Source organism: Plecotus auritus, assembly GCF_963455305.1.
Source record: "Plecotus auritus genome assembly, chromosome: 5".
In the NCBI taxonomy this organism is placed as follows: Eukaryota; Metazoa; Chordata; class Mammalia; order Chiroptera; family Vespertilionidae; genus Plecotus; species Plecotus auritus.
This window is the reverse complement of record NC_137776.1, coordinates 156365998-156392390: the sequence shown is the minus strand read 5'-3', so window position 1 is coordinate 156392390 and position 26393 is coordinate 156365998. Positions and strand designations below refer to the sequence as shown.

General features: G+C 43.8%; 3 protein-coding genes across 3 annotated transcripts; 2 read left to right on the top strand and 1 right to left on the bottom strand.

Moving 5' to 3' along the window:
• Positions 1-2739: 2739 nt before the first annotated feature.
• On the bottom strand, positions 2740-3690 carry LOC308248084 (olfactory receptor 13C7-like; the record flags this gene model as incomplete). The annotated part of the gene is made up of 1 exon (XM_080668070.1): positions 2740-3690. One exon carries the CDS (start codon positions 3688-3690, stop codon positions 2740-2742), a length of 951 nt encoding a protein of 316 aa, XP_080524196.1.
• An 11727-nt stretch (positions 3691-15417) lies between these two features.
• LOC308249451 (olfactory receptor 13C7-like) lies at positions 15418-16374 on the top strand (the record flags this gene model as incomplete). Its single annotated transcript, XM_080670952.1, has 1 exon — positions 15418-16374. The coding sequence occupies one exon, from the start codon at positions 15418-15420 to the stop codon at positions 16372-16374; it is 957 nt and encodes a 318-aa protein (XP_080527078.1).
• A 4925-nt stretch (positions 16375-21299) lies between these two features.
• On the top strand, positions 21300-22259 carry LOC308249450 (olfactory receptor 13C7; the record flags this gene model as incomplete). The annotated part of the gene is made up of 1 exon (XM_080670951.1): positions 21300-22259. One exon carries the CDS (start codon positions 21300-21302, stop codon positions 22257-22259), a length of 960 nt encoding a protein of 319 aa, XP_080527077.1.
• Between the last annotated feature and the right edge of the window lie 4134 nt (positions 22260-26393).

The following is a 26393-nucleotide window of genomic DNA, read 5'->3' as shown; positions in this document are numbered from 1 at the left end:
CATGCAGCCAAACCAGCCAGGGCCCCAATCCTCTTATTAGCCATTAATAAGACTTGCTTTAACCACATTATTAACAACGAATTAGATGAGGTGGAGACCACAAAACAAAGATAAATGCAGAGACCCCAACCAAGAGCCCCAGACCTGCCCAGTGTCCTGTTGCTCACCCCTTCCTGGGCTACAACCACTTTTCACAGCAGAGGCCCCACCCACCTTTGGGTGGTGAGGCGGATGGGATTGTGGTCAACTCAGGCCCACATGGAACTTTCTCCAGGATAGATCACATGTTAGGTTATAAAACAAGTCTTAACAAATTTAACTCTGAATGAATTCACACCAAGTATCTTTTCTGATCACAGGGGAATGAAACTAAAACTCAATAGCAGAAGGAAAACTGGAAAATTCACAAGTATGTGCAAATTAACACACTCATGAACACCCATTGGGTCAAAGAAAAAAATCAAAAAGGAAATTAGAAAATAAATACATCCAGACAAATAAAAACACACACCACAATACACCAAAACTTATGGGATGCAGCAGAAGCATCCCATCAGAGACAGCTCATTCCAACAGCTGAAACTGACATGCTGCTGATAATGGTCTTATTGCAATCTTTGACTAATTGGAGACAGATTAAAACTTCCTCAGATTACCTAGCCAAGGATTACACAAATGTGCTGAGGTAAATTAAAGCAAGAGAGGCAATTTTAAATCTTTTTTCCCCCCCAGTTAAAATAGCGGTTAATATGCAGTGTGTGCCAAAGGGCTCCTTTTATAGAGAGGAAATATTTGAAAGCATTTTTGGATATTAGTTTATCAGACATGGTTGTGAGAGATTTTGGTTTATTCATGTATTCTTTTCACAACAGGAAGTCGAAATGCGGGAAATGACTGATTAAAGTAAAGGTCTGTGTACAGGAAATAATTGAGTTATGTTAGTAAATTGTGGGAGAAAGCTTAAATTGGGCAGCCATAAATCAACACATTGTTATTAATCTTTTCCCATTTAAATTATAAAACCACACGTATGTGCACACACATATGTACAGGATGGGGCAAAAGTAGGTTTACAGTTGTTCATACAGAAAATAATCCAGTAATAAATAATACAAGAATACACTCTGTGTTTTGCATACTCACAACTGTAAACCTAATTTTACCCTATCCTGTACACCATTCTTAAAAGAGATGCCATTTTCAATACAAAGATTTTTTCTGATATTTTAGATAATACAATTACATTAGTAGGTAATATGGATTCCAAACATCTTTTTTCCCCTCGATTCAAATAGGTTTTAAATATATAGACAGCAATAGAAAATGAATATAACTTTGGAGGTACCTATCAACCAGTAAGAGGAGGGAGCTGATTTTTTTTTAATTATTTTTTAAAAAAAATTTATTTTTATTATTGAGGGTATCACCGATGTCCCTCTTTTTCCCCCTATTGACCCCCTGGGGAGGGAGCTGATTTAACATGGGGATGAGGAAAAAAGAGGGAGAAAAGAAGAAGAGAAAACAACCTGCTATATACTGGTAATAGTTAAAGGACCGAAATTTGGTCATAACAGACTTTTACAAATATAAATTGAAGAGGATTAAAATGATCTCTGTAATACAGTAAACACATGCTATTTCAATATGTTCCTGGGGTGGAGAAGAAAGTTGTGGACTTAGAGCTCCGGGAGCTACGCTGCTCCAAGGCCAGTCTTTCCTGTGCCACTGGTGGTAAGGCATAATTATTACTGCTGGCCTCTTATTCGTTGTGGAATTAAGAATGCTTTTTGCATTGGCTTCCCCACAATCTTTTTGGGGTTTCATCACAGTGTGGCATTCATGGAGTGTGTGCTGGGTGTATGTAACTGCCACCCAGGTGGCACATCAGCTGCATGGATGAAAGCTGGGGAGCTGCTGGCACTCAGTCATGTAGCCCTCAAGTAACTGCTGCAGTAAGGTGGCATGTCTGCCTCTGAGCTTCTCTGCACTGACAATAAAGAGGAGAATATGGCCCAGCTGGCGTGGCTCAGAGAGTGAGCATCCGTCTATGAACCAGGAGGCCATGGTTCGATTCCCAATCAGGGCATATGCCTGGGTTGCTCAATCCCCAGTGTGGGGCATGCAGGAGGCAGCTGATCAATGATTCTCTCTCATCATTGATGTTTCTATCTCTCTCCCTCTCCCTTCCTCTCTGAAATCAATAAAAATATATTTTTTAAAAAGAGGAGAATATGGTGAATGACAAGATTCCATTAGATCAAAACCAAGCAGCTGCTCAAGATAAGTCATGCTAATATATGAATGGCAGATGACTAATATACGTTGAGGCAGATGACATTTTTTAATTGGTCCCTGTATCATATAGAGCAAAGGTCTTTGGAATGAGACCAGAGCAGAGCAGAGTAAGCAGCAGTTCTACACAGGGAAACATAATATACTCTAAGGCCCTGTACTACTCAAATTTTTGTTTGTTTCTTTTGACCACATCTGTAACTCTTTATAGCTATTCATCAAGTTCTGGTATCATAGGATTTAAGATTTGGGCAGCAAAATATAGCTATTATATGATACAGTGTAGTTTTGTATGAAGCCAACAAACTAATCGGTAGTGCCAGAAATGAAAAGGCTCTTTCCACTGATAGAAAATGACCTCCCTGGGTTACCATTTTCCCACAGGTACAATGAGATGTTTGGAGGTCTTGCATTCTGACAGTCTGGGAAACTGTGACAGTCACTTAGTTAGGTATTTCTGTGTACCAGGTTCTTCACAGCAGCCTTCACATCCTTGTTCCTCAGGCTGTAGATGATGGGGTTGAGCATGGGGGTCACCACCCCATAGAAGAGAGAAATAAGCTTGTCTGAAAGGTCCTGTTTGTCTGCTCCCAATGGGTCCTTGGATTTGGGTTTCCCATACATGAAGAGGATGGTCCCATAGAAGACGACCACAACTGTGAGGTGGGCAGAGCAGGTAGAGAAGGCCTTTCTCCTTCCCTCAGCTGAGGGGATCCTCAGGATGGTAGCAATGATGAACACATAGGAGACAAAAATGAACAGGACTGGGATTGCAAGGAAGATCATGTTGGCCACAACCATGCTGATCACATTGATGGAGATGTCAGCACAGGCTAACTTCAGGACAGCCAGGATCTCACAGGTGAAGTGGTTGATGATGTTATCGCCACAGAAGGGCAGCCTCATGGCCTGGGATGTCTGAACTACTGAGTTGGTGATACCAGCTGCCCAGGAGCCAGCAGCCATGGGCACGTAGGCAGCCTTGCTCATGACCATGGGGTATCTCAGGGGGTTGCAGATGGCCACATAGCGATCAAACGCCATCATGCTCAGGAGTACACACTCCGTGGCTCCCATGGCAAAGGAGAGAAACATCTGCACAGCACAGGCTGAGAAGGGGATGGTTTTCCTGGGGGTCAGGAAGCTGTCAAGAATGAGGGGAACCGAGGAGCTTGTGTAGCAGATGTCCAGGAAGGAGAGGTTCCCCAGGAAGAAATACATGGGTGTGTGCAGGTGGGAGTCAGAGATGGTCACCAGGATGAGAACCCCGTTGCCAAGCAGGATCACCAGGTACATCAGCAGGATGAGCACAAAGAATGTTTTCTCCAGTTTTGGGTGGGCAGAGAGGCCCAGGAGAATGAACCCCACCACTGGGGAGGTCTGATTGGACCTGTCCATGTTGTAACTACTCTGTCACTTGCAGTAACTCAGAAGGTCAACCTCAGCACTCTCTGACTCCAAACGTGCCTGGGCAGCCAGGCAAAATCCCCACCTGGCTGAGCAACTGGAGAATAGCGCTGACAATTTGGTCATCTCTACAGGATTCTAGGAAAAATGTAGTAGAGATCAATATTTAACTTCTGCTTTCAGTAAGAACAAACGCGTTAATTTGGACTAACTTTCCTGCAGATGGCAATTATAAACACTGGACAAACTATATAAAACATCTGTGTAAAGTATTGGCCAGGTAAATAAAACAACAAGGAATCATGGGGTCATGATTCTGGGATAAATAAGAACTCAGAGAAGTAAGATCAGCATTTGAGGCTATTTTCAACTGGGGCATTTGCAGCTTCTGGAGGTGGTCACCCAGAGGCCAAGAAGCACTGCTGACAGCCTCCTGGAGGCGGGGAGCAGGTTTTGAAGTGCAAGGCCCACCATGAAGTTGTTCCTAATTAAACTTCCTTCTTTTGGGGGAGGGGGGCCCGACCCCCAGGGCAGCTCCATAAGAATAAGAGTGAATCAGAAGGAAACACACATTTACAGGTTTTGTAGCTAGCTTCAAATTTTCCCAAGCCCTGAAATTGGATTGAGGCCGTCCCAGATTTTTGGTGCTCCCAAATATCAAACAGAAGCAAACATAAATCCACTCTGAGGGAAGGTAACATCACTGCAGTCTCTAAATCATTTCCACAAAAATTTTGCCAATGCAACATCTGATATATATTTTTTAAAAATATGGCACGCAGGTGACAAGACAACATAAATGAAAATCCACAGGGTGATTCAGGTTGCAGCTCGTGAGCTTGTGAAGGTTAGCGCTCTCGTGGCCACGGTTGTGCCATGTGTGGGCCATGAAGCACTGCGTCGTGGGCCTCGGGCCAAAACGGGCCACCAAGCTGCATTATTCACGGTGGTCAAGACAAGGAAACAACTGAAGTGCCCTTCAATCAATGATTGGATAACGAAGATGTGGGACATACATACAATGAAACAGTACCCACCCGTAAGAAAAGATGAAATACTGCCATTGTGACAAGGTGGATAGATTTTGAGAATATCATGCTAAAGCAGCAAAATCAGTAGACAGAAAAAGTCAAGAACCGTATGATTTCACTCACTTGTGGGCTATCAAACTGAAAGCAACAAATGCCAAAACAAGACAAACAAAAACACAGACAACAGTATGGTAGTTACCAGAGGGAAAGCAGGACGGGGAGGTAGTAAAAGGTAGAAGGGGTCCTACATGGTGATAGGAGATTTGACTTTGGGTGGTAAACACACAATGTAATATACAGATTATGTATTATATATAATTGTACACTTGAAACCTATATAATTTTAATAACCATTGTCATCCTAATAAATTTATTTTTTTTAAAGATAAGCAACAGGTAAAGAAAATGAAACTCAAGTGTCCCTTTCCTTGGGGCTGGTGGGAGCCAAGAGCCTCTGCTGTGGTGTTACCTGTTGAGAGAATCAGCCCAGACCACAGTGTCAAGGTCTGAACAGGCTGTTGATCCTTTTGTACAGTTAGCACAGCAAGTGGGCCGTGCTGAGGTTGAAGGAGAATTCTGACTGATCATCCCTTCTTGTCATTCTCTGTCTGCCTGCACGGGAGGCACTGGCGTCTCCCGGACACTGTTCATAGAGCCCTAGTCCTGCTCTGTCAGCTCTTCTTTCTGGGAAGCTTGAATCTCTCCTCAGACTGCTAAGTGCTCCCCAAACTGGGGTTTACTAGTATGCTGGAGCAGTAGAAAACGTTAGGCAACATTGAGGGTGTTGGGCACTAAGTTTCATTTGCTCTGTATCTAAAATACTCATGAACTTCCCACACGTCCATAGTTCCAAGTGTTTTCAGTTATCGGGCCCCTTCCTCGGTGTACAGGGGCACTTCCTTCCTGGAGAACGAGACACTCCCCAGTTGGTACTTCGCATTATAGCTGTTACCAAGTCGGTCCCATAATAATTCAATTCAGATTGACAGACATGTATTGTGCATCTGTTCTGGGTCAGGCAGAATTCTAGGTGCCAGGATCACAGCAATGAAAGGCATAACCCCTAACTCAAAAAGCTCAAAATCTAGTGGGGAAGTGGTGATCGCCATTATTAATTACGTAAGTAATTACATCGTCATAATTGTCCATGTCATCATCATCATCATCATCCTGGACTATAATAATCGCTCTCATGCTACTGACAATAGGCCTTAGGGTCTATTTCGCAATCTGCTTCCTTTCCAAAGCAGAAAGCCCCTTACTGCACTCCTCACAGTCCTCCCGCCTGGCCTGACTCCCTGAGTGATGTGGGGTGCTATATTAACTTCCTGGCCAGGGTCTTTTCACTTGGAAGTGGTTCCCCTTTGATACTGAGCTAAAATATGCTCCTTTGCAGCTTTAATCCCTCTTCCACAGAAAGCCCTCGAAATATCCAGAAATAGCGTGGCTGGCATGGCTCAGTGGTTGAACACTGACCCATGAACCAGGAGGTCACAGTTTGATTCCTGGTTGGGGCACATGCCCAGGTTGCGGGCTAGATCCCCAGTGTAGGACATGCAGGAGGCAGCAGGAGGCAGCCGATCAATGATTCTCTCTCATCATTGATGTTTCTATCTCTCACTCCCTCTTCCTTCCTCTATGAAATCAATAAAAATATATACATTTTAAAATCCAGAAACAGTATGGCTTCAGCATGAACATAAACAAGAGTAGTCTCTATTCTTCTCTGAGGGCCTAAAAAAAATCAATGTATCTCTTAGAGACACATGCACCATCTATTCTCTCTCTAAAAAAAAAGCAATGGAAAAATATCCTCAGGTGAGGATTAACAACAACAACAAAAAACAACGACAACAGACAAACAACCCAACAAACCTGCGCTTACCTTTATCAGAAAAACAGTTAGTAATAATGATTTGTTTCCTAAGGGCTGGGAAGAGGCCACATGTCAGACATAGTGACACTGGGTCTGAAGCTCCAGGGTAAGAGTTCAGAATGTGTGACAGATGAGGGGTCCAGCCAGTCCCTCCCCTCCGCCTGCCTTGTGTGTTTAAGGGCATGTTCTCCAAAGGACTGGACAGTGCCTTTAGATGATAATTTAAACTCCAGTCTGTTCTTTGGGACCATTTTTGTCCCTAAAGTCATTTAAAGTTTGGAAAGTGAGTTGTACTCAGTTTAGAAAGTCTGTATTCTTCTGGGATAAGATCCCCAAGATCCAATTAGGATGAAGGCACTGGAGAAGGTTTGCTGCCTGCTTCCTCTCTCCCTGCCTCCTTTTCGCCCCTTCTCCTTCCCTTCCTTCCTTTTCTCTGAACACTGTAATTCCATTCAGAGTCCAGAAGCCCCCAGTCTTTTCTCCTGTGTTGTAGCCAAGCCCCACCACTCCAAGTCTGTGCTTATAGTTGGTTTTTGTTTGTTTGTTTGTTTTTGTTTATTTATTACCAGAGGCCCGGTGCACAAAATTCGTGCACTCGGGGTTGGTGGGGGGGGGGGACGCCCTAAGCCTAGATTGTGAGAGGGCACTGGTGCACGATTGAGGCCGGGGAGGGATGCGGGAGGTTGGCCAGCCGGGGAGAGACCGCAGGAGGGTTCCAGGGCATGTCCGGCCCATCTTGCTCAGTCCTGATCAGCCAGACTCCCGCAGCAAGCTAACCTACCGGTCGGAGCATCTGCCCCTGGTGGTCAATGCATGTCATAGTGAATAGTCAACTATCTACCCTCTGGTGGTCGTCACAGCAAGCACGTCATAGTGAGTGGTTGAGCGACCTTAGCATATCATTAGCATATTATGCTTTAATTGGGTGAACGGATGACCAGACACTTAGCATATTAGCCTTTTATTATATAGGATTGATTTCAGAAAGAAAGGGAGAGGGAGAGAGAGAAACATCAATGATGAGAGCATCATTGATTGGCTGCCTCCTGCACGCCCCCTAGTGGAGATTGAGACTGAAACCCGGGCACGTGCCCTTGGCAGGAATCAAATCTGGGACCCTTCAGTCCGCAGGCCAATGCTCTATCCACTGAGCCAAACCAGTCAGGCCTTATAGTGGTTTTTAGAAGGTCTGAATGAAAGAAATACTTTCCTTTTAAATTTTCAACTCATTGCATTAGGCCCATTGAAGTAACCTGCCCTGTTCTTCCTCAGACTTCACTTGAAATCTATCTAAATCATTGTCCTTCCAGCGTCCTATCATCTGTGCATGTGCTTTGAGAGCTCTTGGAGAGTCACTGACAGAATGTGAACCAGAACAGGAATGGGTCCAGAGAAGGGATATATTCCTTTATTCAGCAAGTGATTACTGCATAAGATGTGATAAATATTCTGCCTTTGGGAGTGCACCCTCTAGTGGTCAGAGAGAGTCACATGAAAGAAAATTACCAAACAAGGTAAAAAGTGTAGGACAGGGAGAATGCCCACACTGCTATGAAAGCCCAGAGGGAGGCTGGGGCCAGACTTCCTGCAGGTGATCTGAGGTCCGTGGTGTGCTGGAGCTGGCTCATCAATTGTGCAATCTCCTCCCAATTTCCGTTTAGCGATGTTATTGGGAATTTGAAATTGGATATTGTGGGAGTGTTTACACCGCAGAAATCGGCAAATGATCCAGATCAGGGCTTTTTTTGTTCTGGAGATCCAGTTGTTACACATTTACAGCGCACCACTGGAATGGATGAGTGGCAGTTTGCCTGAGGAAGGGGAATTGGGAAGCACCCCAGGCAGAAGGGGCTGCATAAACAAAGGCACAGAAATGAGAAAGAGCTCAGCGATGGGGAGTGATCAGCAGTGCGGTATTGCTAGAGCAGGAAGGGGCAGGTGCTGCTGATGGGGAGGAAGGCAGGGCTGGACCTGTGGTTGGTCTTTTGGGCATTCTGGGGAGTTAGGACTTTCTCCTGGAGGGGAAGAGGAGGTGCTTAGGAGTTTTAAGTAAAGGTCTGACATGATCAGATTTGCATCTTAGGCTGATCCTTCTGGGCACAATGTGGAGGAAAGATTGGGGACAATGCATTTGACAAAGGCCGGCCGGGGCACACGGGAGGCTGGCGTCATTGCAGGCAGGGCTGAGGAACCCCCCCCCCCATGCACAAATTTTGTGCACCAGGCCTCTAGTTATTCCATAAGCATGATTTGCTAAATTAATGCAGCGCACTATAGCCCAACAAAGGAGGGTCCCTCTACCTACTCATATCCAAGTATCTGTCATACTTGGATATGAGTAGGTATCCAAGCATTATATAGGACAAGGTTTAGGAAACAGTTGTAAATTAATGGCAATGCTTATTAACATTAACATCTCCCTATTATCTCAAATATAACAAATTCCTTTTGTTCATACAAAGAAAGAATCCTATCTAATAAAAGGGTAATGTGCAAATTAACCATCACTCCATCACAAATATGGCAGCACCCATAGTGACCCAGGTGCTGGACGCTGGCGTGGCATCGCCCTGGTGACAAGCCCACTGTCCTGTGCACCCTGGCCCATGAAGGGAGGGAGGGCGGGCAGGCGGGCCTGTGGCCAAAGGCCGGCCGGGGCACACGGGACGCTGGCGTCATTGCAGGCGGGGCTGAGGGACCGCCCATACACAAATTTTGTGCACCAGGCCTCTAGTTATTCCATAAGCATGATTTGCTAAATTAAATACCTTTACTTTTCCCTTCTATAAGCGGATCTTAGTTTGTATTTACTGTGAAAGTGTTTTTATTCCTTTTAGCAGAGGCCAATCTGGGCTGTTTCACCCCTTGGATGTGAAGGTACAGTGGTCAGGTCTATGGGGTTTTCTTCTCCAAGGACAAAGGTGTTTAAGGTCTGGAAAACATGTTGCTCCTCACTACAAAAACAAACAAACAAAAACCCAACAAAAAATCCCCCTAAACATATCGTCACAATTATTTATTTACATGCCTACAAAAAGGGAACATGGTGTCAACCTCAGCAATGGATAAATTTGTATATTCATGCATCGTATTTCAAAGCAATCTGTAGTTAGGTACCTTCACTTTGCAAGAATTCCTGAGTTTTCATGATTATTGTTGAGACATCATAGAAAGATAAATGAAGTGAGTCACTTGTAAGTCAAATAATTTCAATAACAGAAATAGGAAAATTATTTCAAATTTACCACAAAATTATACTTAAAGTGAGCTGTAGGTGCACTTTGACATGATGTGGGGTGGGTGGGGTCTCCAAAAGTAAGAGTTCCCAGGCCTGGGACGGTCTCGAAATGGACCTGATAGCTCCAGACATATTTGTCTGCAGCACCTAGAAGAGAAATGAGCACACAGTGCCTCTCCCTAATTACCTTTCAGCTTTCTTTTGCCCTCCTCCACCCCTTGTGCTCAGAGAGATGTGGCATGTGGGACTGCTAGACTTCTAGAGAAGGTCTAAATGAGGGCTCAGATGGGTGAAACTTTTCCCTAAGAGGAAATCCAACTCCAGCCTGAAGCCTGAGGTTGTCTGTGTACAGGTCTCTGACCAGGGGTTCTCAGGGCTTCTTTTCCTCAGTGTTTAGGAAAATGACAAAAGCACTGTGCAGAGGGGCTGGACCCACACTCTGTAAGGAGAACTCTGCATTTTCCCTGGGATAGGGTGAGCCGTGATGCCTGCATGAATGACAGAGCATATAAAGAACTCTGATACCAACTTCCATCTTCTTACCAAAGAAGAATTATTGCCCAGAGTCTTTTTATTGGTATGATCAGTCAAGCAGAGGAAAGAATCAGTTAACTTAAGGAGAGGTCATCTGAGATTATCCAGTAGGAGGAGAGAAAAGGATTTTAAAAAAGTGAAGAAAGCCTACGGGATTGATAGAATACCACAGAAGTCCTAAAAGGAAAAGCAAGACAGGGACAGAGAGCTTATGGTAAAGAAAAAAATAACTGAAAACTCCCTAAATCTGAGGACATAGACATCCAGAGTCTGTAAGCCCATAGTATCCCAAAAAATTGGACACAAAGAGATCTACACTGAGTCACATTATAATTAAACTATCAAAGTCAAAGATAAAAAGGCAATGTTGAAAGCAGCAAGAGATAAGTGACTCGTCCCATGCAAGGGAACTCCCATAAGACTATTATGCAAGACTAGATGGGTAATGTTTGTAGAGAGATGGAAATTCTAAGAAAGAATACAAAAGAAATGCTAGAAATGAAAAACACTGCCGTTGATGGGGCTCATTAGTAGACTGGAGGACACAGCTGAGAAAAGAGTCTCTGAGCTTGAGGATATATCACCAGGTAGTTCCAAAATAGAAAAGAAAAAAAGACAACCTCTCTCCCCCAAAAAGTAGAGTTTCCAAGAACTGTGATAAAACTATGAAAAATGTAACATAATGTGTAATGAGAGTACCAGGAGGAGACAGAAAGGAACAGAAAACTACTTGAAGAATGTAAAGGGATCCTGAGATGGAAAAGTTTGAGAACCACTGCCTTAAACATTTCTTTTAATTTAAAACAAATAACTGGATTTATTTGCCAAACTCTTTTTTTTTTTTAAATGTATTTTATTGATATTTCACAGAGAGGAAGGGAGAGGGATAGAGAGCTAGAATCATCGATGAGAGAGAAACATCGATCAGCTGCCTCCTGCACACCCCCTACTGGGGATGTGCCCGCAACCAAGGTACATGCCCTTGACCAGAATCGAACCCGGGACCTTTCAGTCCGCAGGCCGACGCTCTATCCACTGAGCCAAACCGGTTTTGGCTATTTGCCAAACTCTTACTGCAGAAAGAGAGCCTTTTCTTTCCTATAAGCCCACAATTTGGACTCTTAACTAACCACACCTATGATACATTGTCTACAATTCTCTATTTCAACTTTCTTAAGGTGGAGTAAGAACTCAAAGACTTTTTTTTTTTTTCCGCAAAAGTACCAAAGTGCAGAATCTGTCTAGGATTTTACAGCGATCTCCCTGACATCTGACATGACAATAATTTATTTTAACAACTTGCCTTTAATGAGTCTCTCCAAAGCATTCCACTTAGTTTTCATAAAAGCAACGCTTTTCACCCTTTTTAGCTCAGTGTATTTAGTTTAAATGAAATTAATATAACTACAGGATTAACAACTGGCTTGAGTAACCAGAGGAACATTCATAACGGCCTCTTAGTGTACCTCCCAGCTAGTAGGCGCAGACCTGCCTGACAATCCACCCACCCTGAGCGGGTGACTTGCCGCGGATGCTGGTGCACGCATTTTGCAGAGGGAATGAGTATTGTTAGTTTATCTGGGGAAACAGTTAAAGGGAGGTGGATTAAAAGCACTCTGTTCTCAACAAGTGGCAACAACTACTAAAATTCGCATCTCACTGTCAACTCAAACCCTCCGCGTCTACTTGATTACAGAAAAGATTTTTTATTTATCACCTTAGCCTCAGTGCTTGGCTGAGAATAAGGAGATGGGCAGAGGAATTCACTGTTTTGACTGAATGTCAAAACAACCTTTTGGTCCCCAGTCTCCTGCGCTCCCTCCTGTCTCCTGCTTTGTTCTGTTTTTCTTCTCTTAGTGTTGGACTCCTACCCTCCTTTCAGTCTTTTTCTTTAATCCTGACCTGTCCCTAAGCCTTATAATTTCTTCTCCTGATAGGTCTCTCACATTGGTGCCCTCACACTCGCCCCTCTGGCCTCCCACCTAACTCTTCCTTGCTTCTGGGCTCCCATATAACTTAGGCGCACTTGACAATCACCTCACAGACTGTAGCTGTCACCTGCCCTTGTCATTTCTGCTCTCTTTCTAGTGCGTGGTGCTGGCCCTTGGTCCATGTCTCGCGCTTCCTGTTTTTAAAGGCAGAGGCCTGGCCTGGGCAGCTCTGGAGGGACAGTGTTGAGGGACTGCAGGGAGGGCCAGCTTGCTCAGGAAAAAGGCCAACCTTCCGCCTTTTGCTTTGACACTTAGCCTTGCAAAAACAAGTACAGAGCCCCGCTAACAGATACCATTGTGGTCAAAGCACATCCAGATCTTAGTTATCCCTGTACTTCCAGGAACGTCTGCAAAGACATTTCTTTGTTTTTTAAATTTGTATTTTATTGATTTCAGAGAGGGAGAAACAGATAGAAACTGCGATGAGAGAGAATCATTAATCGGCTGCTTTCTGCACATCCCATAGTGGGGACCGAGTCTGCCAGCTGGGCATGTGCCCTGACCAGGAATCGAACCGTGACATTCTGGTTCATAGGTTGACGTTCAACCACTGAGCCACCGCGGCTGGGCTAAGGAATATTTCTTTGTAGTGAGAGGACTTACATAGAACTGTCTGAATCTTAGCTAATTGGGTTTACAGGACACAAGCCCTAAACTCCTGTGAGGACTATCACCAAACTTTAAATTGCTTCTGGGATTAAAACTGGTCCCAAACAACCAGAGCTCTAAATTGCTCCATGGCTCTGGGACGGAGCCTCTGGGGAGAGGGCGAGGGGCAAAGAGCAGGGGGTGTCTGCCCTGCACATGCAGGCTGGGCATGGCTGCCAGGACCCCCGGGAAGCAGGTTCTCAACCTGTCCTTCCTCTTGTTCGCTTGCTGGGCATGGAGGAGGCCACTGAAAGGGAGCAACCAGAGCCCCTTCACCTATGGTCAACCCTAAACTTTCCTTACCTGGCTGTGTAAGTGAAGGGACTGCTGAGCCTCAAAACAACTAAGCAGGATTTACTTCCAGGCACAGCTGCAGCAGGTAGGGCTATACCAGGGATGGTCAAACAGGGCAGCTGAAGCAAATCACCTCCCAAGCCAGGGCCTTCCAGCATCCTCCCTGCCATGAGACCTCTGTCCAGGTGAGCTCCTGTCCCCACCATGGCTCATCCCCACACGGAGTTCTCTCTGTGGCTAAAGCTTCTTCAGGTAGGTGGGAGGAAGAGAAGAGGTGGTTGTGAGGGAGACTTGGTCACAGCTTCCATGTCTGAAGGGTTTTTCTAGGGGAAGGGAGCAGGCATGTCCTGGGAGCCTAGACCCGTGTGGGGGCAGTCAGAGTGAGGAATGGGGAGGACATTAGAAGAAGGAAGTGTCTCCTTAAAGTAGGGGGCACTTTCCCACAATCAAGCCTGCCTGACAAAGGAATGGGAAGCATGCACTCACAAAACTCCAGATTTTCAAAGCAGGAATGGGAAAATTGTTTCATAGAAGGTATTCATACAAGGGCGGTGCAAGAGGCAAGGCTGGTTGTTTTACAGCATTCCTGCCCAGTCTGCGAATCTCGTCAATAATATTAATATCTCTAAAAACAGATTTCTTTTCCCTAAATATTTCCAATGTCCACAGCTAACCTCTGAAAACTGCATGAGGATAGCTTCCCAATGGCTTCTCCTATTCAATCGCCCCCAACCAGCAACAGTGCAATAGTCACAGATGCAATATGTGAAGCCCAGAGACGCGCCCCCAGCCCCCCACCAAGCCCTGCTCTGAGGCAGATACTTTGGAGAAAGGTGTGACACCTGTCTCTCTCATGAGTGTCCTAGGGAGAGTGAGGAGGACCACGACTTCATCATTGCTCCTCTGCTTCTCCGTAAACCTGCTCTGGCACAAATGGAGGAGCCAGAATACAATCAGGGTGGTGAGGAAGGAGCCCTGAGGAGAAGGTCGGGAACCAGGCTCCAGGCCTGGCCCTGTCTGCACTGCCTGTGACCTCTCTGATCTTGTTTCCTCATTTTAACATGAGCAATCAAGGCTTGCGGTTTTCTCTAATGTAGTGGACCATTCTGTAGTGACGGAAGGACATCCTAAATGCAGTGCCTCCTTTGAGTCACCTCTCTGCAAGGCTGGGTAGAACTGTCTGCTTTCCTGTGGAGAAGGCATTACTGTGGCGTTGCAGTGGTTAGAATGGTCAACTAGATAGAGAAGGGTCTGAGCTTGGAGTCGTGACATAAAACAGCTCCAGAAGCATAGAGCCTGGTCACAATGTCACAGATGCTCACAGTGGGAGGCACATAGGACACTTGTCCTTGGATTCTTTTCCTGCTCCCCAACTCCTAGGGCTGGAGTAGACTGAGGAAACGGCAGTGCCGTGGACAAAGGCACGGGTAGAGAGGGGGGGATGTGGAAGTGCTTCTGTTAGGGTCTCCATAGTCTACCAGCCAGAAACTCCTATTGACAGTGTCTTGAAGGGAGATCACCAAACATAAGAAATGAAGTATAAACCAGGCATCGAGTAACAAATGTAAATGCTAGGCAGACCCTAGTCAGCACATTCCTTTTGTGCAGGACTCCAGGGGGAGCCAAATTACCATCAGAAAGATTATCACACAAGCACAGAATTAGAACCAGGGGAGTGAGGTAAAGTCAGTGGTCAGCGTCACTGAATGAGACAACCTCCCAGGACACTGGAGGGACAATTTGGGAAAAGGCAGGGCTGACCCTCTAGGTTTCTGTTTTATGGTCTTCATGTAGGTTTATTCTTATGCATCCCTTTCCTCAAGTGTTAACACGATTGAGCCGGCTAAAATTCTTTCATATATCATCGTTTCATTAGATTACCAGGCTGTCCCTTTCCTGATTTTGATGTGATATAGCCTGAGATTTAAGGTAAATTTAGTAGAGAGTGAATTTTGTCCCTTAGATACTGATATTACAAACTGGTGTGTCAATGGGTACATTTAATTATAATTGCTGGAAGCATCTCATTATAATCCCCAGTATGGATCCCTATAAACGTGTGTTTGCTGTTCTCAGTTTTCCTGAAGGTAGAAGAGAGAATTTAAAATGGAAGTGGCCAACCAATCCATTGTGGCAGAATTTGTCTTGCTGGGGCTTTCAGATCAGCCGAAGCTGGAGAAAACATTCTTTGTGCTCATCCTGCTGATGTACCTGGTGATCCTGCTGGGAAATGGGGTCCTCATCCTGGTGACCATCTCTGACTCCCACCTGCACACACCCATGTACTTCTTCCTGGGGAACCTCTCCTTCCTGGACATCTGCTACACAACCTCTTCCATCCCTCTAGTCCTGGATGGCTTCCTCACTCCCAGGAAAACCATCTCTTTCTCAGCCTGTGCTGTGCAGATGTTTCTCTCCTTTGCCATGGGAGCCACAGAGTGTGTGCTTCTGGGCATGATGGCATTTGATCGCTATGTGGCCATCTGCAACCCCCTTAGATACCCCATGGTCATGAGCAAGGCTGCCTACGTGCCCATGGCTGTCAGCTCCTGGCTGGCTGGTGGAGTTAACTCTTTGGTGCAGATCTCTCTTGCAGTACAATTACCCTTCTGTGGGGACAATGTCATCAACCATTTTACCTGTGAGATTCTAGCTGTCTTGAAGTTGGCTTGTGCTGATATCTCCATCAATGTGATCAGTATGGGTGTGGCCAATGTGATCTTCCTGGGGGTCCCAGTTCTGTTCATTTTTGTCTCCTATATCTTCATCCTCACCACCATCCTGAGGATCCCCTCAGCTGAGGGTCAGCGAAAGGCTTTCTCTACCTGTTCTTCGCATCTTACTGTGGTGGTCATCTTCTATGGGACTATTCTTTTTATGTATGCAAAACCCAAATCAAAGGACCCACTGGGGGAAGACAAGCAGGATGTTTCAGACAAGCTCATCTCTCTCTTTTATGGAGTGCTGACTCCCATGCTCAACCCCATCATCTATAGCCTGAGAAACAAGGATGTGAAGGTTGCTATGAAAAACCTAGTGAGTCAGAAATGCTTCACCCAGTGATAATAGGAGGAAGCAGTATAGTGTCTTGTGATTCTGTGCACACAGGGGGTCCCCTAAGAAATGACCACATGATAAGTACAGACTTGCTCGGTTTTATCACAAAACTGCCCAAACAATGTACATCAGGACGGGACTTTCCTGAGTGATTAACAATGCAACATCAACTCTCTAGAATGAAGAGGGGTTGTGCTAAATCACGTAGAACCAAGAATAAGTGATGTTTAAAATTTATTTTTATTTTGAAAAAATAAGCAATAAAATTACAACTTTGTAAAAAATTACACTTCTTTCTTAGTTCATGTACAGACCAGCTGCAATTTGTATATGCCAATCATGTTGTTCTCTGCTCTACTGTGTAATGGGGAGCATGGCAATGAGGAACAGTTACTAGTTAAGTGATGTCCAAACTAAAATCCAGTCTGCATTTTGGAAAGTTACCAACACAAGACATGCCAAATGGCACTATTTAATGCCTCTTTGACTGTAGGAGCTCAGAGTGTTTCCAGTTTAATTATTTCCTGTTTAATATTCTAGAGCCAATTTGGGGGAATGCCTCTTGCTGTACATAGAGCATATCTATTCCTACCCTTTCCCCTCATTCCCCAACTAACCTAATCTCTGCAAAGAGAAAAAATAATTTAAGCCATTATAACTTTACTCCAGAAGGTAAAGGAAAATATAATTATAATGTATGAATAGATAGAAAAATAGGGAAAGTAAAAAAGGATAACATGAAAATTCTAGAACTAAAACTGAAATATTCAAATTAAAAATACAAGCTGGGCTTTCAAATTATTGGAGATTACAGAAGGAAAAGTCAGCAAAATAAACCAATAAATTGTATTCAATCTGAAAAACAGAGATAAAAGATTGAAACAAATGAGTCTTTGTGAACTTTGGGACCATAAAAATGGTCTAACATATAAATTTTAATCACAGAAGACAAAAAGAGAGAAAGAATGAAGCAGAAAAATATTTCAAAAAATAAGAGAGAAAAATATCCCAGAAGTGGTGAAAGACATAACAATGCAGATTAAAAAAAAACAACAGAAAATTTTATAATAATACACAAAAATAAAAAGAATAAAATATATCATAGACACACCATAATCAAACTGTTGAAGAGGAAAAATAAAGAGAAAATCTTAAAAGCAGATTTGAATGACTGGTAGCTTTTCATCAGAAAAACAACAAGCTAGAATATAGTGAAAAACATTTTAAGAATATTAAAAAAGAAAATAAACCATTCTATAAGCAGCAAAAAATTTTTAAGAATGAATACAAAATAGTGGTTCTTTTAGATAAATAAAAACTAAGAGTATTTTTTTTCCAGCAGATGTGTATAACAAGAAATATAAAAGAAGTTTTTCATGTTGAAAACTTATGATATCAAATGGAAACTCAGTTTTTTAAGAAGGAAAGAAGAGCACTGGAGATTGTAGATATGTGAGTAAATAGAAAACTCTATTTTTCTTTTAATTTCTTCAACATTTACATGAGCATTTAAAGCTGAAATTAAAACATCATATGGATTATGGTTTATGTATATCTAATACAGATTATGTAGACCTGAGCACATATTATCTAGGTTCTCTGCTACAGGGTCTTTCACAGGACTGCTATCAAAATGTTGGCTAGGGCTGGGATCTCATCTGAAGGTTTGACTGGGGAAGGTTTACTTCCAAGCTTATTTACATGGATATTGGTGAAATTCAGTGCCTTGAGGGTTGTTGGTCTGAGGACCTCAGTTCTACATTGTCTGTTGCCCAGAGACTTCTCTCAGTTCCTTGCCAAATGGGTCTCTCCAATCTGGCTGTTTGCTTCATCAAACCCAGAAAGAGAGTGTAGTCTTCTGGTTAAAAGCAAGTCACTAATGGGGAGGAAATTACACAAAGCCATAAATCCCAGTAGGCAAGAATTACTGGGGCCATCTTAAAGGCTGCCTCCACATTTCAGATTCTGCCAAAATAGAATGGCCTCCCTGGACTGTGTTTGATACCTTCTAGTCTATGAAGTTAAAAAAAAACAAAAACAAAAAAAACTTGAGCCCTAACCGGTTGGGCTCAGTGGATAGAGCGTTGGCCTACAGACTGAAGGGTCCCAGGTTCAATTCCAGTCAAGGGCATGTACCTTGGTTGTGGGCACATCCACAGTAGAGGGTGTGCAGGAGGCAGCTGATCGATGTTTCTCTCTCATCGATGTTTCTAACTCTCTATTCCTCTCTGTAAAAAAATCAATAAAATATATTAAAAAACAAAACAAAACAAAAAAACAACTTGTTAAGGCTGTGGAAGAAATACTCAAGCCCAAGACCTGTGCCAACCTCTGTCCCCAACATGGTTTTCCCCTTTCCTCCATCCCTTGCCTATCCCTTTATTTGTAAATTATCCTTCATGTTTAATGCCTGGCCAGAAATTGCCTCCTCCTTGAAGTCTCCCCACAGCTCTAGAGCTCTAGGTGAAAGTCTCCCCAAGTCATGACCTTGAGCACTTGGTTTAGAAGCATTGTGCTCACAGCTGCTGGTTTCATGTGTCACAAGCATAGCATGTTTATAAATAATTCTTATCTTCCCAGCTGCTCTTCTCAAGAATGATAAGCATTTTGAAGTTTGCAGAAATTCAATCAGGACATGGAAATGCTTCCTTTGATGTCCTTCAGTGGCTTAAGAGTGGAAAGTTCCATCAGGAACGAAGGAAGGAGAAATATGTCTTTTTTGGAGTGCTTTCAGCAATAATTGGATCTTGGGGACATTGCTTCAGAAATATAAAAAGTTTTCTGACTTTCTATGATTCCATTTCCAAACTTTTAATCACTCCAGGGAACACAGTAGTTCTAATTACAGTATTGCTTTCAATTTTTCTTCTACATGTGCTAGTTGTTCCTTTGGGTATTTTGCCTAAAACACAGAACCAAGGCAGAGTGGGGGAAACTGGCTTTCATCACTTCTTCAAATAAGAGGTGGACATCTCAGCCTGGGCCTTTCAAACTGGTGTTGCTATTTCTGGCCCAGGTCTGTCCCCTAAACATAGCGACCCTTTCTCAGTAGGTTCCTGATCAAGGTAAGTGAGAGTTCTTATAAGAGTAATCCTTAACCTTTCATTAACACAGTAATATTTTTCAGCTTCTGGATTTTTTTCCCCAAAGGGGTTAGGGCTTGAGAAGGGAATAAGTGAAACAACTTCAGTGGTTTCACAAAGATTGAGGGCCATACAGATCTCCTTCTTCCTGGGTCAAAAAAACTGAGATGGCAAGAAACCTATGAAACTTTCAATCTCATGTTATGAACTCACTAACTTCAGAGACACCTTGAGAAATGAGAGGGTCACATGGTTTCAAAGCCTCCCCTTGTACAACTCCAGGGAGCACCATTCACATTGTGGCCATGGAAATGCCTGGAGTTGTCCTGGAGTTATGTTTCAGAGGATATCGTTTATGTTGTCTACAATATAACCGGGGTCTCTGGAACCCTATATCAATGTGGCTTGGAATTGAATTGGCCTCATGGCCTGAGCAGCCCATACTTTCTGAGTCTTCCTTCCCCACTTCCAGAGCAGCTCTGCTTTATTTTTGAGGGTTCTGAATTTAAGAAAACAAAATTTCTCTTTCATAACATCATTGCTCTCTTCTAGTCCCAATTCAGAAGAGGGTAACTTGAGGGTTGAAGAGAGGAAAGGAGTTCAAACTCTACATAGCAGGTTAGAAGGTTAAGTAGAATATAGCCCAAATTTGTGGCTTACAGGCCAGGTGACTTTCCACAAATTCAATGCAATTCTGGAAGGAAGCTAAATAAGAAAAACTTAGAAAGCTGCCGGCTTGGTTCAATATAAAGAATTTTCTAATACTCCAGAGCTCTGCAAATAACGGAATACACTGTTTGGTAATATAGTGACTTCTTTATCATGAGAAGAGATAAAGCCTAAACTGAAAAGCCATGCTCCAGTGTGGTGCAGAAGTTCTAGGATGGGAGTGAGGGTTGGACTAGATTAACTGGGGAGCATAATTAGTGACAGGATATTAATCTGGGTAACATATCTAATAAGCAGCTGAGCCAGAAGAACTGTTAATATCCACTGATTCCTGTGTGGACACTCACCAGGAGGGAAGGTGACCCAGTAGAATGATAAATAAAAAAGCACCAAAGTAGCTTTCCATAACTCCTATTCCTACTAATACCCTGAGTGCCCTTCCAGATACTCTGGCCTCTCCTAAACCTTGTGTTTCCCCTCCCTGTCAGACTCTGATCCCATTTAAGCTTGGGCCATGGGCCACCCTTGTTCTTCATAGGAATTGTCCTTCCTACATACTAGGTTATTAACAAGTGTTTTGATGGATGGATGTTCAGACACAGACAAAAGGATGGATGGATGATGGATGGATGGATGGATGGATGGATGGATGGATGGATGGATGGGTGGATGGATGGATGGATGAATAGATGGATGGATGGAGAGCCCTGGAGATGGATGGGCAGCTCATGGTGCTGCCCATGAGAAAGGAGATCTTAGGAACGACAGGAGTATGTTTTCTGTGAGAATGATCTGGAGAACAGAAATAAAGTGAATATTCACAACTAATCATATCACTAGTACCTGGCACAGTGGAAGTACATGGAGCAAACGTAAAGTCATTTTTATGATCAAAGTTTAATGAGGTGAATTGTCATATAAGACATGGAATCACTAAAATAAATGTGCTGTCTCTGATTAAATGCATTAAATGATTAGAATCACCATTTTTAAACATTGTAAATTTGATGTCTTATTGCTTCTTTTTCTTAGGAAGAAATAGAGACTGTGAACTCTCAGAACTATTTTCTAATAACTCAGCCTGACTGAACTCAAGACCAGATGGCCTGCACCTATGTGAGGCAAAGAATGTTGAGTTTGGATTTCAGTATTTTCTTCAGTTGAAAGAGGAGACCTACCATGGGAAGTGCCAACCAGACAGCCTCTGTGACAGAGTTTATTCTCCTGGGCCTCTCTGCCCACCCAAAGCTGGAGAAGATGTTCTTTGTGCTCATCCTGTCGATGTACCTGGTGATCCTGATGGGCAACGGGGTCCTCATCTTGGTGACCATCTTTGACTCCCACCTGCACACACCCATGTACTTCTTCCTGGGGAACCTCTCCTTCCTGGACATCTGCTACACAAGCTCCTCGGTTCCCCTCATTCTTGACAGCTTCCTGACCCCCAAGAAAACCATCCCCTTCTCAGCCTGTGCTGTGCAGATGTTTCTCTCCTTTGCCATGGGAGCCACGGAGTGTGTGCTTCTGGGCATGATGGCGTTTGATCGCTATGTGGCCATCTGCAACCCCCTTAGATACCCCATGGTCATGAGCAAGTCTGCCTACGTGCCCATGGCTGCCAGCTCCTGGGCAGCTGGAAGTGCTGCCTCCATAGTTCAAACATCCCTTGCAATGAGGCTGCCCTTCTGTGGGAACAACATCATCAACCACTTCACCTGTGAGATCCTGGCTGTTCTGAAGTTGGCCTGTGCTGACATCTCCACTAATGTGATCAGTATGGGAGTGACAAATGTGATCTTCTTGGGGATCCCAGTTCTGTTCATTTTTGTCTCCTACATCTTTATCCTCACCACTATCTTGAGGATCCCCTCAGCTGAGGGGAGGAAAAAGGCCTTCTCTACCTGCTCTGCCCACCTCACAGTTGTGGTCGTCTTCTATGGGACCATCCTCTTCATGTACGGGAAACCCAAATCCAAAGACCCTCTGGGAGCAGACAAACAGGACCTTTCAGACAAGCTCATATCCCTCTTCTATGGGGTGGTGACCCCTATGCTCAACCCCATCATCTACAGCCTGAGGAACAAGGACGTGAAGACTGCTGTGAGGAACCTGGTGAGTCAGAAAATCTTCACCCAGTGATGTTTGGAGAACAGATATCCCTGTAGTTCTGTTCCCCTTGGCTGCTTTCACCCACCAATCTCAAAAGAATGTGTCCCCCAGAGAAGGCACATGTGAACAGTAATGAACCTGGCTGAAGTGGCTCAGTTGGCTGAGCATCATCCTGTCCACCAATGGGTTGCCACTTTGATTCCAAGTCAGGGCATATGACTGGGTTGCAGGTTTGGTCCAGTTGGGGCACTTGCGGAGGGCAGCTGATTGATGTTACTCTCTCACCTCTCTCTCTCCTTTTTCCCACCCTCCCTCCCTTCCACTCTATCTAAAAGCAATGGAAAAATATCCTCAGATGATGATTAAAAAAATAAAAGAAATGACCAGAAAATCAAATGACACATATAATGGAAAATTTTACGGGACCTATTTTTGTTAATGTAAAACCTGATGGGAGAGTGACTTGAGGGAATGGAAGTGGAATGCTGCTAAACACACACACACACACACACACACACACAGTGAATTTTCTGATTCTCTACTGGGAACATCTGAACTCATCTTTGTGAGTAGGTTGCTCCATTTTGGGGAGAAAAACAGTTTAATGTACCTTTATGTTACATAAAGATCCAAAATCCTACTCTGGAGACAGTGTGGGCAAAACTTCATGACATCTATAATAATAAAAGCATAATATGCTAATTAGACCAGATGTCCTTCTGGAAGTCCTTCCCTCTGGACAAAGCCGCGGTGGGCAGGGGCCGAGGCAGAGGCGGCTGCTGTGGTGGCAGGGGCAAAGGCCCTTGCACAAATTCCGTGCATCGGGCCTCTAGTAACAATATAAAAAACGGTCTTCATTGTAGATGAAATGGCACATTTTCAAATTTTATTTTTCTTGAAGGCAGGGCTGACATTGGAGATGAGAATGAAGTTGGTCTTCTTCCTTTCCCTGAGACTCAAAGGAGTTGGAACCATGCAGATTCCATGTCAGGCATTTCCTTTGAGGGCAAGTAAGCCAGATCCTGTAACACAGGTGTGGAGGGTCTTAGCTTGGGAGCACTCATAGCTGGAATAAGTTAATTCCATCCAGTTTTAAGGTTAATTTTCCTGCCCTCAGCAAGGCTTGTTTAAGTACAGAGTCTGGCTCTCTAGTCTGGAGAGTTGAAGGGTGGACCTACTGGGAGGGAGTAGAGCAGGGTGCCACTGCAGCCTGAGAGAAGCTGGAGTCAGAATGGTGAGGCGTGACCAGAATGAGGTGAAGTAAGGTACCTGACAAGAGATCCAGAAGTAAAATGTGTGAGGCTCTCAATCACTAGAGAAACTCAACAGGGCAAGCTATTGCAACACAGAGAACTTTGAATATCTCTTTTTCCTTGAAGCAATTGGATGTCCATTTTTTTCCCTGAGAATCAAGACTTTCTAATGAAGAAGAAGAAAAAAAAAAAAGCTCCTTGCTTGGGTGCCTGGAGTTCCTCCTGCCTGAGACATGGCCAGCAACTCTCTTTGGCCCCATGGTGCTTTCCTGCCCATACTGGGCAGAAACATGGACCCCAGTCACTGCCTGTGTGACCCCTTCAATAGTCTCGGGCTGTAAGAGTGAGCACATGGGGCATGTTCCTGTTTCACCATCTCAAAGACAGTGTTATCTGTGCCACCCTGGTGTGAACTTTTCTTGCCTTATTGAGCATGGAGTCATTCCGTGCACTTTTTAGCTCATTATAGAGAGGATGACATTAACTCGGGAATTAATTCCAACCTTTATAAGTCAAGAATTGACTTAAAAATGAACATCCCGCCTGGTTTAGTGTCGACCTATGAACCAGGAGGTCACAGTTTGATTCCTGGTCAGGGCACATGCCCGGGATGTAGGCTCGATCCCTAGTGTGGGGCATGCAGGAGGCAACTGATCAATTATTCTCTCATCATTAATGTTTCTATCTCTCCCTCTCCCTTCCTCTCTGAAATAAATAAAAATATATATTTTTAAAAAACGAAACATAACTGAAGAGCAAAATTCCTTTTCAACAACTTTATTTCACTAGTTTTGACTTGGAAAACTGTGCCTAATTCCCACCCAGATCTTTCTATGGGACCGAAGGAGGTGTTCCTCCAGCTGCTGAAAGTACTGCCAGCAGACAGCCTTCAGCCCTCAGTCATCCTCAGGAATTACTAAAGAGGGCTCTTAAGTAAAAAGAGCGGATTCACCCAACATCATGCCCCCTTCCTCAGGGTAGCCCATATCCAATGACCGATTAATGAGGGATATAAATGTCTTGCTCCCACTGGGACAATTCTGCAGGGCCATCCCAGTTCCATGGGGTTGGCCAAAGCCTTTGCTGAAACTGCATCACAGCCCAACTTCTCCCTCTGCCCAATCCTGCTTCCTTATCCTCCCTCCCACCAGTGTTGATCTCAGTGCTTTCTAATGAACCTCCTGCACTCCAATCTCCATCTCAGAATTTGCTTCCCAGCAAATTCAAACTGTGACACCACACAAACTCCAATGCTCAAGGAACACATGTTCTCTTTTCATAATCTATGAACACTGGAAATACTTAGCAAAAATCATGTAGGATAGTTGGGTGAGGCAGTCTAGCGTAGTGTTAGCATCAGAAGTTTTGGAACCAGACCTTGGTTAGATTCCAGCTCCCCTATTTATCATGCTTGTAACCTTGATTTGTTTTATATTATAGACAACTTTCTCTGGAATCTGCCCTCACCCTGCCCACTAGTTCAGTATTTCCCAATCTTTTCCTTGGCAAGAAATACATAGAAAATAATGGGATTTGAATGGCACCCTGGGGTAAGTGGGGGCTTAGGTCACTACATGTCCTACTTAGTGACCCTGGGGGGGGGGGTACTGAGCTTGGCACATCTGGAGCCTGTAGCATACCAGCTAGAAAGCCTACCAAAGGCAGACTGTCTTCTCCCTTAGCACCTGATTAAAGGACAGTCATGTCTCTTCTCCTGACCACAGATGGTTGGACTCTTGACCAAAATATGGCTCACCATATTTTTATCTCCAAGGAATTTAGGATTTGGATATAGAGACCCTTGTTAGTTGGCATAGGGATGGGGAGTGAACCCACAACCTTGGCATATTGGGATAATGCTCTAACCAACTGAGCTACCCTGCCAGGGTGGCACAGGGCTCTTAAACTGAGAGACCACATAAATCCAGGACTGATGTGGCCATGGGTCTTATAAGACAGAGAAAGCTGGTCTGCAGAAAGAGATGACACATCAAGTGCATAAAGAGAACTAAACCCACAAGAAAACAGAAATAGAAGCTGCAATACATGAGCTAAGACTTGAAGTCATTTTTCTTTCATTTTATGAGAAAATTAAAACTTATAGAAAAGTGGAGAGAATAATAAAATGAATCCTTTGGTATTAATCTCTCAAATTCAACAATCATCACTTCATGGCCAATCCTGTTCACCCATACCTCCATGGATTACTTCTCTCTCTCCTGAGTTATTTTGAAACAAATCCCAGATTATTATTGCATTTGTAGTGCAGCCTAGGTATCTGGGGCCAGGGGCCTCCTAGGTTTTAAAATCATGCTTCCTTACCATTTACACTGTGTGCTTATTTATTTATAAAATGTATAGATGTTTTCCTGTACCAACATGTTATGCACACTCTAAAATGTTTACAAAAATAGAAATTAAAATAGATAACAAGAGGTAATATGGGGCAAAGAATAAAACAGGAGTAGGTAAAAAATTCATTTATTAATTTAGTCAGCGACTCTTCATTAAGTTGCTGCAAGCCAGGTCCTACTTTTATACTTAGGCTACATCTGTTAACAAAACAGGAAAAAACCCTGCCTCTGTGAACCTTGCGTTCTAGCAGAAGGGAAACAGACAAGAAACAATAACTAAAACAAATAAGAAAGCAAAAGAGGGTGTTAGAAACTGCATGGGCTCAGGACTGAGGTGAAAAGGAGGGCTGAACACATGCGTCCATTTTTGCTCCTTTCTGAAACCCACGAAAATGACAATAAAGCGTTTTTTGTTTTATTTTTGCAATGACAACATGTATAAGGTGAAGGAGAAGGAGACATCAGAGTGATAACAGTTGGAAGGCTGGAAAAATGCCTGGATGAGGAGTCATTTTCATAGTAGATTTGACGGAACCAAATCCTAAGCCATAAACTAG